This window comes from Podarcis raffonei, chromosome 2, assembly GCF_027172205.1.
Source record: "Podarcis raffonei isolate rPodRaf1 chromosome 2, rPodRaf1.pri, whole genome shotgun sequence".
Classification (NCBI taxonomy): domain Eukaryota; kingdom Metazoa; phylum Chordata; class Lepidosauria; order Squamata; family Lacertidae; genus Podarcis; species Podarcis raffonei.
This window is the reverse complement of record NC_070603.1, coordinates 125,759,539-125,779,211: the sequence shown is the minus strand read 5'-3', so window position 1 is coordinate 125,779,211 and position 19,673 is coordinate 125,759,539. Positions and strand designations below refer to the sequence as shown.

Here is a 19,673-nt window from a genome sequence, read left to right as displayed (position 1 = left end):
CACTAGAGGCGGCGCTGGCCATCACCCTGGAAGGGAATTAGAGGGCCCAGCCAAGAGGGCCCAGCAACAGCAGCAATGGCCAAGCAGACGTCCCGAGAGGGAAGTCCCGCAGCAGCAGCAGCCACCTGCTGCTCTCCTCCGGGGTAGACTGCCTCTTACAATGGATGTCCTAGTTGAACTTTATTATTACGGTCACAGACCAGTTCCGGCTCACTTACAATATCAGGGAAATCATAAAACACAACAGGAATGCCTTGAATTGCAATTGCGTATAACAGAGGCAATACAGTTAAAAATATGTATTAAATCTTTATCACTAAAATATAACCTAAAATTGTCATTTCAAACCTTAATCATTTTGGTAGTACAGCTCGGTCCCTAAGTTTTATGGCAGTTGCACAGAATTTGGCCACCCTGAGCGTGATCTCCAGATCCTTGTCCTCTACCAGGAGTTTTAGACATTGAAGTTCGGACCCATTTGGAGATTCTGGTATAACAGTGATAAATACCGAGTGTATATCCCCGTAGAAATGGCAGCGTAACAAGGCATGAGAGACAGTTTCCGCGTATTATGGTTTACCCTTGAATCTGCCCTGCAATAAGGCAGATGGCAGCACGTTGAATCTCGCAAGGGTGAACGATTGTCTGTATTTAGGTATTTGTAATTTTGATGTCCTATTAACTGCGATCTGTGCGTTGCAGGGGGTTGGGCTAGATGACCCTCGGGTCCCTTCCAACTCCACAAATCTATGCCGTAGCCACCATGGCCACAAATTCGTCTCATCCCGCCCCCTTGAAAGCCCTCTGAGTGGGTGGGCGCACGGCAGCCCCGCTGAAATCGAAGGCGGCTTTTAATCAATTTGCACCCATCACTTAGCAGTTGCCTTAATTTCTCTCTGTCCTCCTGCTGCACCCGGGCACAGAGGCTTTGGGAGAATTGTGCCAGCGAGGGGTTGGTCTAGATGAGCCCCAGGGTGCCCCCCGTCCGCCTCCGTCATATCGCCAATCCATTGATTAAGGAGGATCTTGTTTTTATTCTTCCAATTCATCCATATCAGTCTCTTGGCCACAATAATCCATTTCCGCTGTCAACGTCCACACGACGGGTATATAATTCAAAAGAATGTTTTCTTCTTAAAATCTTAGCTTTTTCCCTGCACAGTCATATTATTGATATATAGCCCAGTACTTTCTCCCCAAAAATTCTCTTTTTAAAAAAATGATATTTAAAGTTTAAGAATACAGAAGAAAGTGAGAAAAAAAAGAGAAAAAAGAAATTAAACAATACAAGTCAATACATATGTTGTTGTTGTTTAGTCGTTTAGTCGTGTCCGACTCTTCGTGACCCCATGGACCAGAGCACGCCAGGCACCTCTGTCCTCCACTACCTCCCGCAGTTTGGTCAAACTCATGCTGGTAACCTCGAAAACACTATCCAACCATCTCGTCCTCTGTCGCCCCCTTCTCCTTGTGCCCTCCATCTTTCCCAACATCAGGGTCTTCTCCAGGGAGTCTTCTCTTCTCATGAGGTGGCCAAAGTACTGGAGCGTCAGCTTCACGATCTGTCCTTCCAGTGAGCACTCAGCTGATTTCCTTAAGAATGGATGCGTTTGATCTTCTTGCAGTCCATGGGACTCTCAAGAGTCTTCTCCAGCACCATAATTCAAAAGCATCAATTCTTCGGCGATCAGCCTTCTTTATGGTCCAGCTCTCACTTCCATACATCACTACTGGGAAAACCATGGCTTTAACTATACAGACCTTTGTTGTCAAGGTGACGTCTCTACTTCTCAAGATGCTATCTAGGCCTGTCATTGCTTTTCTCCCAAGAAGCAGGCGTCTTTTAATTTCGTGGCTGCTGTCACCATCTGCAGTGATCATGGAGCCCAAGAAAGTAAAATCTCTCACTGCCTCCATTTCTTCCCCTTCTATTTGCCAGGAGGTGATGGGACCAGTGGCCATGATCTTCGTTTTTTTGATGTTGAGCTTCAGACCATATTTTGCGCTCTCCTCTTTCACCCTCATTAAAAGGTTCTTTAATTCCTCCTCACTTTCTGCCATCAAGGTTGTGTCATCTGCATATCTGAGGTTGTTGATATTTCTTCCGGCAATCTTAATTCCAGTTTGGGATTCATCCAGCCCAGCCTTTCGCATGATGTATTCTGCATATAAATTAAATAAGCAGGGAGATAAAATACAGCCTTGTCGTACTCCTTTCCCAATTTCTTTTTTTTTTTTTTTGGTCAATACATATAAAAAAAGAATAAAAGAACAAAACACACAATACATCAAAACCAAAACCAAAACCAAAAAAATTAAAAACAGATCCAATATTTCCATATCTCCCCAAAAATTCCCTGTAGGAACATAGGTTTCAAAGAGCAGATAAGAAGAAGAGGAAAGGGCAGCCGGTTTGGGTTTTCTTGCAGGTTACCTCTTGGAATTATTATTATTATTATTATTATTATTTATTTGTACCCCGCCCATCTGGCTGGGTTTCCCCAGCCACTCTGGGCGGCTTCCAACAAAGTTTAAAAATACATTAAAATGTTATACATTAAAAACTTCCCTGAACAAGGCTGCCTTCAGATATCTTCTAAAAGTCTGGTAGTTGTTCTTCTGTTTGACATCTGGTGGGAGGGCGTTCCACAGGGCGGGTGCCACCACCGAGAAGGCCCTCTGCCTGGTTCCCTGTAACTTGGCTTTGCAAGTTTACATCGCCTCTCAACAAGGTCCCTTATGGGGCTTCTCGGGAGTAAGTTGCTAGGAGGTTCGCGGGGCAGGCGGCTTGGGAATTTCCCCAAGCACACTTCCTGTTTGTGACTCATTGAGTCTTTTATAACAGGCGCACACAAACAGGGCCTGACCAAAAGGGAAACTCCGAGAAGAGGACGGGGAAGTGAAAGCAAAACTCTGCCCCCCCCGCCCTGAGCCCCCTGTGGTGGATTTCTATAGGGAAGTGGGCAGGGGATGGGGGTCAGAGCTTGCTGGAGCCAGGCAAGGTCTCCTTTTGCTTGTCTGCAGTAATTCATGGAGGATAGAACCTCCAGCGTCAGAGGCAGTCTACCTCTGAATGTCAGTTGTTGGGGAACAAGGGCAGGTAGGGAGGGGGGGTTTCCTGTTTAGCTGTCGTCCCTGGAGCTCCTTCATCCTTCTTCATTTTCCTGCGTGATGCCCCAGATCACACACCCACACCTTCATTTGCAGGTGCTGAACTCTATGACCCTGAGGTGACCCTTAAAACTCCCATGGTTCTTTGATCTATTATTTATTTATCATTAAATTTGTGTGCCGCCCTTTGTCCATACATTTCAGGGCAGTTTGCAGCATAAAAATGTGACATTAAAAAACCCCACAAAATATATACCAATAAGAAGAAGAATGAAACAATAACCCCCTCCCACAATCACATGTGAAAGTTTATGGGATGTTAGTCAGCCCAATGCTTCGGTAGAAGAGGAACGCTTTCGCCTGGTGCCTAAAGGTGTCTAATGAAGGTGCCAAGCGAACTTCCTTGGGGAGAGCATCCCACAAACGGGGAGCCACTGCAGAAAAGGCCCTGCTCTTGTGCCCATTTAGGGGGCACAGAAAAAGAGGGGACCAGATGAGCATTGCAGAGCCTGGGTTGGTTCATAGGGGGAGAGGCAGACTTTGAGGTGGGGCAGGATATAATAATAATTATTATTATTATTCACTGGGGAACTTTTTTTTCATTTTCTGTTGCATGAGATTTTTCAACTGTTCTTATATGTTCTTTTCAATGTCATTTTCAATGTTATACATGTCATGTTCAATGCTATATGTCACTTAGATTTATACTCATATTGTACTACTTTGGCTATGTGTTTAATAAAATATTGAATACTTGCATTGTGAAAAACAGATTATGGTGAAAAGCGAAAAATTGCAAAAAAAAATCCTAGAGCTTACAGAACAAAAACCAACTTCAGATATGAAATCAGCACGTTGAAATTAGGTTAGAACAACTGCAGGTGTCAATGCAACAAAAAATTGTTCTCCAGTGAAGAATTATTATCATCATCATCATCATCATCATCATCATCCTGAGCCATTCAAGGCCTTATAAGGCAAAACCACCACTTTGAATTGGTCCCAGAAACTAATTGGCATCCAGTGCAGTTGGGTCAGGATCAGTGCGATACGTTTAAACCGTTTTACCCTGGTCAGCAAACTGGCCGCCAAATTCTGCATCGGCTGAGTGATCTACGATTCACTGGAAGCTGTTAAACAGAGGTCAGACGGGCCATGCGTCGGGGATTTCTTAGCTGGGGTCCCTGCATTTGCAGGGGTGGGGCTGGATGACCCTCAGGGGTCCCTGCGATTCTCTCCTCGCGCAGCCTAAGCAGCCCGTCTGCGCTCCAGAGCCGAAACCGGGCAGCCTCTCCCTGGCAACTGATGACGATGAAGCGCAACGAAACCCCATTGGCTCCTGGGGGAGGCATCCTCCCTCCCCGAAGCTGCTGCGAGTTGGGGGAACTCAGCTGTGGGGCTCGGAGATTTGCTGTGGGGCAGCGAGGACGATGGGTCCCGGGAGGTGCAACTGGGGTCTGGCGGCCCTGGCCTGGCTCTGGGGGGCAGCGGCGGCTGCAGCGACCGAAGTGCGAGGTACAAAAATGCGTCTCCCTGTTTCCTGCCTGCGTGGGGTGTGAAAATGAAGGTGGGGGGTTTGGGGGGCTTTCAGGTTGTGTACTTTTCCCCTAGCCCTGGCGAGTTCTTACGAGCGGGCAGCGAGCCTCCCTTGGCAGCGTCCGTGTACTTGCTAACATTTGCCAGGCGGGAATTCAACCGGTGCAGCTTTCTCCCTCTCTCTCCTCCACCCGGCCCCAAACTCTTTGCTGGGTGTTCTGCAGCCCCCACCCAGAAGACGCCTGCTCCTCTGGGACTTCCAGGCGACCTTGGCTCGCTAGAGAAATGCCACCCCGTACTTTTTTATTTATTTTTAAATCCCTTTCAAGTTTCACTTTGCAATTAAACTAGGGGGGAAAGACTTCCGAGCAGCCTGCTGGTGTGACTTGAACTCGGATCTGACACCCGTTTGCACACTCTCGACTCACAGGATTGGCGAGTTGGATGGGACCCTGAGGGTCATCTAGACCAACCCTCTGAGAAGGCACAGTTGTTTACAGCGTTTTTCCAAATAATAATAATAATAAATTTTTATTTATACCCCGCCCTTCCCGGTTCAAAAACCGGGCTCAGGGCAGCTAACAACCAATTTGAAACACTTAATTATAAAAGCAGCATAAAATACAGTATAAAAACATGAATAACAATAAAATTCAAAAAATCAATTAGATAATCCCCAGGGCTAGCTGGCTGAATTGGTCCTACTTGGGCAGGCGAGGAGACCAGGGGAGAATTAGCTGTGGGGTCTCAGAGCGGGTGATCTTCATAAAAGGGGAAGGGGAGGAAACAAAAGGGAAATAAAAGATCAGGCTGAATTCAAATTAAAGGCCAGGCGGAAGAGCTCTGTCTTACAGGCCTGACGGAAGGAGGTTAAATCCTGAAGGGCCCTGGTCTCCCGGGACATAGCATTCCACCAGGTCGGAGCCATCACTGAAAAGGCCCTGGTGGAGGATAGTCTGACTTCCTTAGGGCCCCGGGACCTCTCAACTATGTAAATAGTATTTTGGCACCCAGTTTCCCCTTCTCTCTCCCATCCCCTAACAATCCCAAACCCCTGAAACTGAGGGGGCTGAGGAAGGGGGAGGGGGCAAATGGTGTTTGGAGGGGGGAAATGTGCTTTAAAATCCCCTACTGAACACTCGGCTCTTGCGTTGAGGAAGTTCCTTCCTTCCTTCCTCTCCCCGTTTGTAGCAGCGCCGTCAGAACAGGACTCTGGCGGAACCACAGACTCGTAGGACGATAGATTTGGAAGGGTCATCTAGTCCAACCCCAGCTCAATAGCCCCTGTTTCACCCCACAAGCACTTTCTGACAGTAATTGCTGTTTGCCCGCAGAAGAAGCTTTCTCAGAAGGCCATCTCAAGCAGAGGTTGGGTGGCCCCAGGTTAGTTAATAATAATAATAATAATAATAATAATAATAATAATAATAAATTTTATTTATAACCCGCCCTCCCCAGCCAAGGGGCGGCTGACACCAGGTATAAAAACAATGGATTAAAATACAACTTAAAAACGAGATTAAAATGCAACATTGAAATGCAGCCTCATTTCAGCAGAAACTAAAATCAAAAGTTCATGCTTTCTTGCCATCCATCCCTGGCACATATGACTTAGCCAGGGAGGGTGAAGGGCAGAAGGCAGAGGGCGGAAGACGGGCACATGGAGGCACATCGCAGAATCAAAATAATTGTGGAGTTCGAGGGCCATCTAGTCCAACCCCCTGCAATTTTTGCCTAACGTGGAACTTGAACCTGTGTCCCTGAGATTAAAAAGGTAAAGGTACCCCTGCCCGTTCGGGCCAGTCTTGACAGACTCTGGGGTTGTGCGCCCATCTCACTCAAGAGGCCGGGGGCCAGCGCTGTCTGAAGACACTTCCGGGTCACGTGGCCAGCGTGACAAGCTGCATCTGGCGAGCCAGCGCAGCACACGGAAACGCCGTTTACCTTCCCGCCAGTAAGCGGTCCCTATTTATCTACTAGCACCTGGGGGTGCTTTCGAACTGCTAGGTAGGCAGGCGCTGGGACCGAGCAGCGGGAGCGCACCCCGCCGCGGGGATTCGAACCGCCGACCTTTCGATTGGCAAGCCCTAGGCGCTGAGGCTTTTACCCACAGCGCCACCCGCGTCCCTGTCCCTGAGATTATGAGCCTCCTTTTCTACTGACTGAGCTATGATTTGGGGCGGCTTCTTATCTCCACCTTGATGGTGGCGGTTGACCAGTCTCCCTCTTTTTCTTGTCCAGAGGATCCTGCCCACCTCTTTTCTGAGGTCTACCTGTGCCAGCAGGATTCCCTGCTCCCTGAGATGGTCCAGACGCTGGACAACGAGGAGCTCTTCTGGTTCAACTCCTCGGAGTCCGCCTGGCACCCCCGCCTCCCCGATTTCCAGCCGGGGGTGCGGACCCGGACCCCCGAAAGTCACATCCGGGTGCTGAACCAGCTCTGCAACGACGTGCTGAGCAACTTTTCGTACTATTTCGCAATTATGCCGGAAGCGAAAGGTGAGGGGGGGGGTTATTTGCCTTGGGGGGAGGGAGGGGGGCCACCAGAAACTTCCTCCAGTGAGGAATTGTAGAATATATGTTACAATAAAAAAAAACAACTACGATAAAAATAATAATGAGTAAAATTAAAAAATGCAAATAATAATGTAAGTAAAAGGATGGGGAGCCACCACTGAAAAGGCCACGTTCTCAAGTTGCCACCCTCTGCCCCCCCCCAGGTATTGCTCAGGTGAAGGTCTTCCTCCTGCAGCCGCTGCAGATGGGCCAGCCCAACACGCTCGTCTGCTCAGTGACCAACCTCTTCCCTCCGGCGGCCGAGGTCACCTGGACGTACCAAGGTCAGCCCGTGACCCAGGGGGTCTCCACCCCTCCGGCAATCCCTGTGGAGGACCTGGAGTTTGAGCTCTTCTCCTATTTGGAGGTGACCCCCCAGGAAGGAGACATCTACAGCTGCAACGTCAAGAGTCCCCGCGACACCTTCAGCATCCAGACGTTCTGGGGTGAGGCCCTGCTCTCTCCCTCTCTCTCCCTGCCCCCTGCCCCGAATGACCCTTGTGACCTCACCCCCCCCGACTAACCCTCTGTCCCCTCTCCCTCCCTCCTGCAGTCCCCCAAAATCCCGTCCCCTCGGAGCTCCTGGAGAACATCCTGTGTGGCCTGGCTTTTGGGGTTGGCGTCCTCTTTGCCATCGCCGGGGTGGTCCTGGTGGCAGTATCCTGCAAGCGCAACAGCACAGGTAGAGCTGGAGGAGGCCCCCGGGCCCCTTGGGGAAGGAGGAGGCTGCAGCTCTGGGGCAGAGAGCGCCGGCTTGGCACACAGAAGGTGGAACTAAAGGCTTGTAGGGTCAGAGGGTCCTCCAAGGGTCATCCATCCCAACCCCCTGCAAGGCCGCGGGGTTCCCTTTTCATTCGTCTGTTTCCTTGCTGGCAAAACGTGTACGCCGCTTGACGTGAAAGATGGCAACCATCAAAGATTCCTGCATTGCGGCGGGTTGGGCTAGATGACCTTTAGGGGTCCCTCCCTCCAGTTCTGTGATTCTACGACCTTTCTCTTTTCCAGAATGAAATCCCCAGAGTCGACCTGAAGGAGGGATTTGGAGAAGGAGCATCACCTTTAAAGTCACCCCTCGCTCCCCCCCCCCCGGTGGGAACTGCCCCTCGGTGCCAGAATCTGTGTGTGTGTGTGTGTGTGTGCCCATTTGCATTCAGTGAGCCTCGAACATCTGTCCGCCCTGCTTTGGTCACGTGTCTCCGTTGGCACTGGCTCCCGGCAGGGGTGGGAGAGAGTCCAGTCTGTGAACCCGGAGAGAAACTGCTGCCAGTCAGTGTGGGCAGTCCTGGGTGAGGCGGGTCAGTGATGTGAGTGAGCTTCTTCTGTTGCCGTTAAAGTTATTGCTGCTAGAGAAGCAGTGGGGTAAATGAGGGGGTGGAAGGAGCAGAGGAGAGGAGCCCAACCAGGTTTGGATGAAGCAGGGCTGGCTCAGATCCCACTTCTGACACCGCTGTCGCCACCAATCCCACTTCTGACACCGCTGTCGCCACCAATCCCACTTCTGACACCACTGTCGCACCAACCCCACTGCTAGCACTGGCACTGTTGCTGCCGGTTTGTCATGGCCTTTAGCTAGAACAATAAACTTACATAGACTGAATATTGCTAGCCCCACAACCATCACTCACCCCACTGCTCACGTCGCCAGCACCACCACTCCTGCTCCTCCCAGCTATGAGTCTTTCTCGCCAGGACAGGGACATGGCTTGGCCTCAGATCTATTTTCTGGCCCATCAGCACCCAGATTTTCCGCCGCTCCCAGGGGAATGAGAGACCTTTCTGGTCTGCCAGTGGCCCTTTAACAGGACCTTCTCGTGGAGGTACAGAGATCATCACCTGCTAATTGCTGTGGCAGGAGAGGACTGTACCCCCGCCCCCCGATTTTTCATTAGGGGCAGCTGGGCCCTGCAGTGCAGTTTTTCTTCTGTGTGTGTGGCAGGGCTGAGCCCAGGCACTTGTGAAACGATGGTGCCTCTGAGCATATTGAGAGTGCTGTCCATTACAGCAACGAAGTGCAGTTTGTCCCTTTTCAGCTTGCAGAAGGCAGCTGCAGTATTTCTGGGCAGAAGTATTCCCCAGAACCCCTCTCCCTTTTCTACGTTTTAGCATCATAGACTCATAGAAGGGACACCAGGGTCATCTAGCCCAACCCCATGCAAGGCAAGAATATTTGGCCCAATGTGGGTTTCAAACCCATGACCCTGAGATTGATAACAACAATAATACATTTTAATTTATACCCCGCCCTTCCCGGTTCAGAAAACCGGGCTCAGGGCGGCTAGCAACAAATTTAAAATACTTAATTGATGCAACAAAAAACAGCATAAAATACAGTATAAAACGTGAATAACAGTAAATTAAGAATTCAGAAATCAATTTAGGGGGGAAATCCATCCAATAAACATTAGATGATCCCCAGGGCTAGCTGGCTAAGTTAGTCGTTCTACCAACTGAGCTATCGGGGATGTGGAAGCACAGGAGATTGGGGGGGGGGAGCGTCTCCGCCAGTTGAATTTCTGCCCTTTCATAAAGCAGCTATGGGGAAGGCTTGAATATTCCCCGGGACCTTGCAGGGCGGTTCTGCCCGGCAACATGATAAAAAGGCAGTGGGCATCTTCTTAGTTTTAAAAGGGGGGGGGGGGAGAGACTGGGAGGCCCACGCAGGACTAAAGAGGCACTGCAACTTTTAAAAGAGGGAGAGCGGAGAGATGGAAGGACCAAAAAAAAAAAATAGATGGGGGGGAAGTTTGTTTTTTTGGGGATTGTTTTCGGATCTTACGGACGCTGCACCTGCAATTGTTCCTGCTCAGCGATGTGTCCCTTTCCTTTGCGTTCCTGACGCCGGGTGCCAGGTGGAATTATTGCCAGGGGTGCAAAAAAATAAAATGGGGGAAAAACAAGTAAACAGATTTTGGAGCTATTCTTTCGCGTCCTTCTTGGCGATGCAAGCAGGGATTGAGGCAGAAGGCGGGGGGGTGGCTTTGGGGTGGGGGGAATCCGTGGGGGGGGGGTCAGGGCCAGGAAGATGGGGAGTGAGTCCATGGGTGTGGACTTGTACAGGCAAAGAAGGTGCGCTATTCCCTGCCAGGTAGAATTTCTCAGGTAGAGCGTAGAGCAGAGCTGGGGGCGGGGCTTGGTTAAGGGGGCGTGGCCTGGGGATTAGAGGGGGGGCAGGCAGTTACAAAACACAGCTGTCAACTTTTCCCTTTTCTTGCGAAGAATCCTATTAGGAATAAGAGAATTTCCCTTTAAAAAAAGGGGAAAGTTGACAACTATGTTACAAAATCCATGGCATTAAAAAAAAAAAATTATTATTATTATTGAAGTTTTTCTGGGTTTTCCAAAGTACGTGCATTGTGTCTCTTTTTTCCCCAGTACGTGGGGGGGGGGTGTTTTGACAAATTTGCAAGGGACTGCAAGATTGTCTCCTCCACTTTGATCTTCTTGCATGGGGGCGGGGGGGGGGAGGAGACGCCTCTCCCCTGTCTCAAAAAAATAGCTCCACACACACCTGCGCTTTATTTTCTTCTTTGTTTTTCCTGGCCCTGCTGTTCTCATGCAACAACATGACCAGGCTGGAAGATTTGGGAAAGCTTCACTTGTGGGGGTTTCTGTTTATTTTGCAAAAAAATTAAATGCCCTGATTTCAGATTATTTAAAGAGTTCTGCTTTACAAGTTGTTGTTTTTTTTTTAATGAGTGACTTCATACTGTATTCGCAAGAAGGATCAATAAAATGAATTTATTTTTTCTTCTTTTCTTCTTCTTTTTTTGGACTATTTTCACATAACAAATTATTCCAACCATTATATTTCCCCCCTCCCTCCCCCCTACGACTTCCCTCAGTTCCTCTTTCTGATTTATTAACAGATATTGTTCCTCTTCTAAGTAAAACTCTCTAAGTTATCTATCTATTATGTTAACAAATAAATTTGTGTATGTTTATTCAAAACCTGCCAAGGAGTCCAACTCATTTTGTTGTTTCTTTAAGTACTTTGTAAAAGGTTCCCATTCTTCTTTAAAGTCACAGTTGTCCTTGTCACGGAGTTTGTGCATCAATTTTGCCAGTTCCGCATAGTCCATCAATTTCTCTTGCCACTGTTCTTTTGTCGGGTTTCTTCATTCTTCCATCCTTGTGCTATGAAGACTCTTGCTGCCGTTGTCGCGTACATAAATATGTTCTTCATTTTCCTTGGCAGGTCTTTCCCTACAATCCCTAACAGAAATGCTTCAGGCTTTTTTACGAATGTTAATTGGAAAATTTTCTTCAACTCATTATAGATGGTACATAACACCAGTACAGATAGCAAGAATGTATAAAACCGGCTCAAATATATGTTGGAAATGTAAGGAAAAAGAAGGGACTTTTTATCCTACGAGGTGGGATTGTAGAGAAATTAATAAATTGAAATTCAACAGGGGCAAATGTCAGGTTCTAGACTTAGGCAGGAAGAATCAACTGCAGAAATATAGGGTGGGGGCACCTGGGACGCGAGGGGGCATCCGGGGCACCCCTGGCCGTCATTCAAGGCACCCCTGGGGGCCACGGCACATGGGTTGGAAACGTCTGCCTTAGGCGATGTTGAGACTCGCCCCACCTTTTCCAATGCAATATGTAAAGAATTGAAAAAGGTTTTAAAATATAAATATAACTGTAATGAAAAGCCATAGGCATTTTTATCAGGTTTAATTGGAGAAGAAATACGTAAGAGAGATGTAAATATGTTTATGTATGCCACACATAGCTGTCAACCGTCCCTTATTTGGCGGGAAACTCCCTTATCCCAGCACCGTGTCCCGCCACTGTCCCGGATTGATGATGTCCCTTAAATTTCCCGGGTTTCATGCTCGCCCGGTTTGGGAGGGAAGCAGCGGCTCGGGGTCCTCCGCCATGAGAGAGAGAGCGCGCACGAGCTGCCGTGTCTCCGTCTCTCCCTTTTACCCCTCAGGGGCGCGTCTTGAGGAGGTGGGTGGTGGCGGGCGGGCAGGCAGCCCCTCTCTTGCGAGACTTCTGCCGCGCTGCCAGGGGAAGCCGGAGGCGGCAGCGGCTGAGGAGGCGGCCCAAGGGAGGAGGAAGAGGAGGGGATGGGGAGGGACGCAGAAGGGCGGTGCTTCAGCGGCCGCCACGGCGCCGCAACTGCCTCATGCCGGGCTCACAGGCGGCGTGGGCCAGAGTCTCTCTCTCCCCCCCCCATCTCAGGCGAGGAAGGGCCAATGGAACTCCTCGCGCCAGGACGACGGCAGCCCCGACGTGCTGCTTAGCATCCCCTCCAAGCAGTGCAACATCTTAATGTAGTGATTTCCCCCTCTGCATCCCTTTCATTATTCTATTTTTATAAATCATTTGTCCATCCATAGTTCAAATTTTTACAAGTTTTCTGTCAATCCTACCAATGTACGTCACTCTTTACAATAGCTTTTCAACTAAATTATAAACTTTCCCCATTCTTTATTAAAGAGATCCTCTTCCTGGTTTCTGATTCTGCCTGGAAGCTTTGCCATCAGTTTTGTCTGCCCCTCTTCTTTGGTGGGAGTCGTAGACCCTTAGGCTGATCTAGTCCAACCCCCTGCAAAACACAGTCAGTCGCAGCAAAAGCAGCATGGCTCCATCACTGCCGGATTTCTGTATCAGCAAAATCCCCTATTTTGGCTGCTGGTCCCTTATTTTTGAGGCTGCTGGCCCCTTATTTTTAAATCTGTAAGTTGACAGCTATGATGCCAGAAGGGCTGCAAGGATACTTCTGGCTCAAAAATGGAAACAGCAGGAACTCCCAACATTGGAAGATTGGCAGGTTAAGATGGTGGAGGACGCAGAGATGGCCAAGTTTGACGATCCGTGATCAGCATGATGAACTGTTTCAGGAGGACTGGAACAAATTTATACTTCATATGAAAGAAAATTGTAAACATCTGAAAACGTCTGCAAGCTTGAATTGAAATGTTTTGTAATGTAAATATAAGGAACTGATTTAACAAGGTGAAATATTACAATAAGATAGAAGGTAAACATGTGATTGTAGAAATGCGAAGAATAAAGAAAGGTGTGTGGAAGTCAGAAAGAGGGAGGGAAGGAGGTCGATGCTCTTATAGAGTAATGTATTAAGTTATAGAATTATGTAACAAAATGTGATTATGATAAAAGCGGAAAATTTAATAAAAATAATTTTTTTTAAAAAAAAGAGAGAGACTCGTCCCATCTTTTCCAAATACCTTCCCCTCCCCGCCCAGCCCCCCCCCCCCCGGAACCCGAGAAGCGGCTTCCTGACGCTTCGCCCGGCTCCTTTGAGGGCGAAAGTGAAAGTGGACCCGAGCCAAAGCGCAGTGGGGGAGGGGAGGGAAAGGGGAAGCGGGAGGCGGAGGCGGAGGGGGGCCTGATTCTATATCTGGCGGCGCCGGGCGGTTTCGTATCCCCTCTGGCTGGTGTTGGTTCTGCAAAATGCAAAAAAGCAACGACCAAACAGGAGCTCTGGCTCAAGCAACTGCGGACTGGGAGGCCGGGGGCCGGTTCAGGCCCGCTGTGCGCCCTGAGATTCCTGCATCGCAGCGGGTTGGTCTGGATGACCCTCGGGGGTCCCTTCCAACTTCATAGTGGAGCGAATTTCTATGGGTTTTGGGTTTTTTTAGGGCACGGCGTGTGTGCAAACCTCCCAACTGCGGCCCTCCAGGCCTCGCTGCCCGGCCCTCGGGACTCTGCTCAGGCCACGCCCCTTCTCCCCAGACCACGCCCCTCGCCGGTCCTTCTTTGGGCCCCGAGAAGCCGGGATGGGGGGCACAGAGGGGGGCGCCAGGGAACTTGTCTGTGGCCCCAGGATAAAATGCAACCCTTGCTCTGCCCTTCACAGACTCCTCCTGAAAAACCCCGACGGCTCCCCTCTGCCCGGCGACTGATGACGCGGCGGCGGGCGGCCTCCCCATTGGCTCCCCGCGGCACGGGGGATTTCTGGCTTCCCCCTTCCCCCAGTGTGGGGCTGAGGTTGGGGGGCAGAGTCGGCTCCCCTGGACGCGGCCAGAGCAGCAGTTGCAGCAGAGGTGATCCTTCTCTCCGAGGAAAGGATCCCACTGCCACCCCACGCAAAAAAAAAAATCCCCCACAACTACAGCGAAGGGATCCGCGAGAGCAGATCTCTCGCTGGGATCCGGGGGCCGGTCAGAGTTGGTGATCCGGCCAGAGAGCGTAGAAACGAAACCCGGGATCCCTTGCCAAGTGGATCCCTAGGAGCGCGGAGAGAGATCCGGAGCCTGCAAAGCGGATCCTTCTTCTTCCTCCTCGCCCAGCGGAGTCAGGATGCGGCCTCTCGGGGCGGCTTTGGCCGGCCTCTGCCTGGCGCTGAGTTACCTGCCAACAGGTAAGGATGCGGGGGGGGGGGGGCGGAAAGGATCGAGAGATCCGGGGCTCGTTGGGTGCGGAAGTTGCAGCCCGACCGACCTCGCAGGGTCGTTGTTGGGGGGGGGGGTTGGAAGAGGGAGGGGAGACTCGGCCTTGAGAAAAAAGTGGGGGGCAAATAACCCATCGCTCGATCCCTGAACCCTTTCCGCAGGGGCTTTCGTCGTCCACCTGCAGGAGGACTGCTTCCTCTCGGACGGGGGTCGCGCCCTCTGGCTCAACTGGACGGTGGCCTTCAACAAGATCCCCTTCATCTGCTTCGAGGGATCCAGCGGGAGCTTCGTGCCCTGCGGCCTGGGCGCCTACAGCCCCTGGGACCAGCTGACTGCCTACTTCGCGGACCACCTGAACGACGTCCTGGGGGCGCAGATGAAGGGGGAGGCCCAGCGCTGCCAGGGGCAGGTCCACTCGCTGTGGGGACCCTCAGCGCTCAGGAAGAGTGAGTGGGGGGCGCTGGGGGCGGAGAGAGAGAGTAGCAGCCCCAAACAGGTTATACCTGGAGGACGCCAGGTTGGGAAAGTGGCATGGCAAGTGATGGCAAGCGGGGTGGCAAGTGGGGTGGCAAGTGAAGGCAAGTGGGGTGGCAAGTGGGGTGGCAAGTGAAGGCAAGTGAAGGCAAGTGATGTGGCAAGTGAAGGCAAGTGGGGTGGCAAGTGGGGTGGCAAGTGAAGGCAAGTGAAGGCAAGTGGGGTGGCAAGTGACAGCAAGTGGGGTGGCAAGCGAAGGCAAGTGGGGTGGCAAGTGAAGCCAAGTGGGGTGGCAAGTGAAGGCAAGTGGGGTGGCAAGTGACAGCAAGTGGGGTGGCAAGTGAAGGCAAGTGGGGTGGCAAGTGAAGCCAAGTGGGGTGGCAAGTGAAGGCAAGTGGGGTGGCAAGTGACAGCAAGTGGGGTGGCAAGTGAAGGCAAGTGGTGTGGGAAGTGAAGGCAAGTGGGGTGGCAAATGAAGGCAAATGGGGTGGCAAGTGGTGTGGCAAGTGGTGTGGCAAGTGAAGGCAAGTGGTGTGGCAAGTGAAGGCAAGTGGTGTGGCAAGTGATGGCAAGTGGGGTGGCAAGTGAAGGCAAGTGGTGTGGCAAGTGATGGCAAGTGGGGTGGCAAGTGAAGGCAAGTGGGGTGGCAAGTGAAGGCAAGTGGGGTGGCAAGTGAAGGCAAGTGGGGTGGCAAGTGAAGGCAAGTGGGGTGGCAAGTGAAGGCAAGTGGGGTGGCAAGTGAAGGCAAGTGGGGTGGCAAGTGATGGCAAGTGGGGTGGCAAGTGAAGGCAAGTGGGGTGGCAAGTGAAGGCAAGTGGGGTGGCAAGTGATGGCAAATGGGGTGGCAAGTGAAGGCAAGTGGGGTGGCAAGTGGGGTGGCAAGTGATGGCAAGTGACAGCAAGTGATGTGGCAAGTGAAGGCAAGTGGGGTGGCAAGTGATGGCAAGTGGGGTGGCAAGTGATGGCAAGATTATCCCACCTGGAGGCATGCAGCTGAGCCAACCCTCGAAGGATCTAATGTGGATTCTGATTCTGTACCCCCCTCCTCTCCACAGCTCCCCCAAAGGTCCGGGTATTCCCTGTCATCCCTCAGAACACCCCGGAGTCCATCATGTTGGCGTGTGTCGTGTGGGGCTTCTACCCGCAAGACGTGACCGTCACCTGGCTGTGGAACGGGGCCCCCCTGAAGAACGGGACAGGCCCCCCGGCAGTGCCCTCCAGCAACGGGGACTGGACCTACCAAACTCTGCTCACCCTCCCCGTGGACCCCCGGCAGGGAGGCACCTACACCTGCCAGGTGACCCACGTGAGCCTGAATGAAACCCTGACCAAGGACTGGGGTGAGTGATGGCGGGGGGGGGCTGGGCTGCTTCACGCAGCACAGAGTTCAGCTATGGAACTCCCTGCCACCGACGTGGATGGCTTTGAAAGAGAATGGCAGCCTCCCACTGGATTCCCCAAATGCCTCTGTGCATGTGCAGAATGTCTCTTTGCCCGCCCCCCCTCCAAGTGACCACAATGAGCCACCAACTAACTTGAGATCTGGAGGAAAGGTCCAGCTGCGATTCCTGCCTTGCAGGGGGCTGGCCTAGATGGCCTTTGGGGGTCCCTTCCAAGCCCACAAGCCTAGGATTCTATGATCTAGCCGAGCCTTGTCCACACAGACTGGCAGCACTGCCTCTCCTTCTGCACTCCAAGCAGGTGTCCTGACACTGAGCCCAGGCCAGACCCCCTCTTCTCAAAAGGGGAAACATTTCGTCCTGCTGTTTTCAGGGGCCTCGTTTATTTATTTCATTAAATTTATACGCCGCTTTTTGGGGGGACGGGGTCGACTCCAAGCAGTTAGTAAGAATCATAGAATTGGAAGGGACTCCGAGGGTCATCTAGTCCAACCCCAAGAATCTCAGCTGAAGCTTCCCTGCCAGATGGCCAACCAACCTCTGCTTTAAAAACCCTAAGGAAGGAAAAAATAGAACAATAATTAAAAACTTTTAAATTCGTGATGAGTGATAAACAGATTGAAACACCCACCCACATCTGCAGAATGCTTTTTAGCAGGCACCTAATATCAAGAAGCAGGGAGTCCCACAGGGTTCGGGAGCTGCCACACTGAAATACTGATTCCTTACAAAGTCAGGACAGGTGTTAGGTGGCAGCCCCAGCCCCACAGATCCAAGTGGTTAAGAGGGTGGGTTGGTGGGGGGGGGTGTCAGAAAACCTCCACCCCAAAGGTGAGGAATGCGACCCGCATTTAACAGTTCCCTGCCCTATCTGTATCTCCCGCAGCGCCAGGCCTGGCTGTGGACCTCCGGTGGAAAGTGGGGGTCTCGGCAGCCATGCTGGGGGTCGGCATCCTTCTCCTTGCCCTGGGCACCGTCCTTTGGAAGAGGAGATTCCCCGAAGGTATGGGCCAGAGGAGAACATGAGCTGGGGGGATGAGGTCTTGCTTTTTGCCAGTTCCTTAAGATTTATACACTGCTTTTTGCCGACTCCTTAAGATTTATACACTGCTTTTTGCCGATTCCTTAAGATTTATACACCGCTTTTTGCCAATTCCTTAAGATTTATACACCGATTTTTGCCAGTTCCTTAAGATTTATACACCGCTTTTTGCTGACTCCTTAAGATTTATACACTGCCTTTTGCTGAATCCTTAAGATTTATACACTGAAACCTCTGAGCTCTCATCGCTTGGGCCCCGTTGATGGGTGACCCCTCAGGTGGGCGGTTGGGTGGGGTTTTCCTCTGGGTGGGGGCCGTTCTTTTTGCTGACTCCCTCTTTCTCTCTCCACTTCAAGGCTACGCCCCCATTGATGGCAGCACCTACCCAAATGGTAAGAGTACCTTTGCTCCCTCCATCCTGCTTAGTTAAACTATGGAACTACCTGCCACAAGAAGCCAACTTGGGCAGCCTTGCAATGGTCTTTGGCCTGATCCTGCAGGCTCCGCTCGTGTTCTTAGGACGACAAATTCTGGCTGAGCATCGGGGGTAATTTTTTAAGGGTTAGGGCAGTTGTTTGGAGGGGGGAGAGGGCAGGGGTCTCCCTTCCAGCAAAGATCCCACAGCCAGCCTTCAAGTCCCCCGCCCTCCAAGTATTCCAAGGATCGGGTCCACTCGGGGTCCCCGCTTTCAGAGTCAGGAAAGTGAAAAGCCTCTGGGAAATCTCTCCTGCCCTCCGCTCCCTTTTGCAGGGGTCTCCCCCCTCCTCATTGCGCCCCATACAACAACCCTGCGAGGTAGGGTAGGCAGAGAGAGAGAAAGAGATTGTGGCCCCCCCAGGTCACCCTGTGAATTACACTGCTGAGTGGGGATTCCAACCCTGGTCTCTCGCAGGTCCTAACTTTCTCAACTTTGAATTTTATCGTTATTCATGTTTTTACACTGTATTTTATGGTGCTTTTCCAATTAAGTGTTTTAAATTTGTTGTTAGCTGCCCTGAGCCCGGTTTTTGAACTGGGAAGGGCGGGGTATAAATAAAAATTTATTATTATTATTATTACACCCCCCTGTCTCCCACACCAACCCTATCAGGGAGGACTATACAGCCAGATGTTATACCAGGGTGCTCCCCAGATGTGATAGGAGGGGGGGCTTGGCTTGGCACAGAGGGAGAACCACAAAGGGGGGGTCGCCAAACAGGAAAAAGCATTTACTCCCCCCCCCCCGCCATGAACTTCTAAACTCCGACACCCCCCCTTTCCACAGGTCGCTAGCCTGACTCTGAAGACGCCTCTCCCCAAACTCCTTCGGCGGCGATTTCATCCTGGATCTGTTGGGGAGACTGCAAACCATCAAAAGCGATGTCACCAACCCTGGCCCTGCTGCTGCTTCAAAGACCCCCCAGAGACCCCCACCCCGAAGCCCCAAGGGGGCCTGTTGAGCCCAGCACCCTCCCCACGCCCTGCCTCCTCCTCTGCTAATTTCTCTCACCCGTCTAATTCGCCGCTGTCTCCTTTGCAGCAGCTGATTAGAACCACAGAACTGTGGGGCTGGGACCCCGGGAGGTTCTCTAGACCAACCCGCTGCAGCGCATTGTGCAAAGATGCCCCTCCTCTATTCCCCTTGGCTGTCATTGGTTACAATCAAGCTGAGGCAGGGGGTTGGGCTAGATGACCGCTGGGGGTCCCAGCTGTACAATTCTTTGATTCTGTGGGAGAGGAACTCTTTTTAATCCACCCGTGGGGCTCCTTTTCTCCAGGTTTTTAAAGAGAGGTGTGCACATTTGTATATATGCTTTTATTAAGACTTTTCTTTAAAATAAAAACTAAGGAGAAAGCTAAGGTCCCGGGTGCGGGTTTGGCGGGTTCACCTTCCTACAAAAGAGGACTTTGCATTCAAACCATTTCTTTTGTTAAGCTGCGCTTCCTGCATTGCAGAGGGTTCGTCTAGATGGCCCCTGGGGGTGCCTTCCAACTCTACCCTCGCAAAGCAAGCCCCTTTCATAGAATCATAGAATCATAGAATCATAGAGTTGGAAGAGACCACAAGGGCCATCGAGTCCAACCCCCTGCCAAGCAGGAAACACCATCAGAGCACTCCTGACATATGGTTGTCAAGCCTCTGCTTAAAGACCTCCAAAGAAGGAGACTCCACCACACTCCTTGGCAGCAAATTCCACTGTC

General features: G+C 51.2%; 1 protein-coding gene across 1 annotated transcript; it reads left to right on the top strand.

Annotated features, from left to right (window-relative positions):
- Positions 1-4,342: 4,342 nt before the first annotated feature.
- LOC128408877 (uncharacterized) lies at positions 4,343-19,486 on the top strand. The gene is made up of 11 exons (XM_053378893.1): positions 4,343-4,626; positions 6,889-7,146; positions 7,368-7,649; positions 7,757-7,885; positions 12,149-12,165; positions 14,416-14,545; positions 14,738-15,022; positions 16,106-16,390; positions 17,337-17,453; positions 17,849-17,884; positions 18,757-19,486. Exons 1-11 carry the CDS (start codon positions 4,542-4,544, stop codon positions 18,762-18,764), a joined length of 1,632 nt encoding a protein of 543 aa, XP_053234868.1. The 5' UTR covers positions 4,343-4,541; the 3' UTR covers positions 18,765-19,486.
- The last annotated feature ends 187 nt before the right edge of the window (positions 19,487-19,673 follow it).

What these genes read in the sequence shown, in the direction of transcription:
- LOC128408877 (XM_053378893.1), top strand. Translation starts at nt 4,542, where the DNA reads ATGGGTCCCGGGAGGTGCAACTGGGGTCTGGCGGCCCTGGCCTGGCTC. An exon ending in TGCAGCGACCGAAGTGCGAG is followed by an intron (nt 4,627 to 6,888) that starts GTACAAAAATGC and finishes TTTCTTGTCCAG; the next exon opens with AGGATCCTGCCCACCTCTTT. An exon ending in AATTATGCCGGAAGCGAAAG is followed by an intron (nt 7,147 to 7,367) that starts GTGAGGGGGGGG and finishes GCCCCCCCCCAG; the next exon opens with GTATTGCTCAGGTGAAGGTC.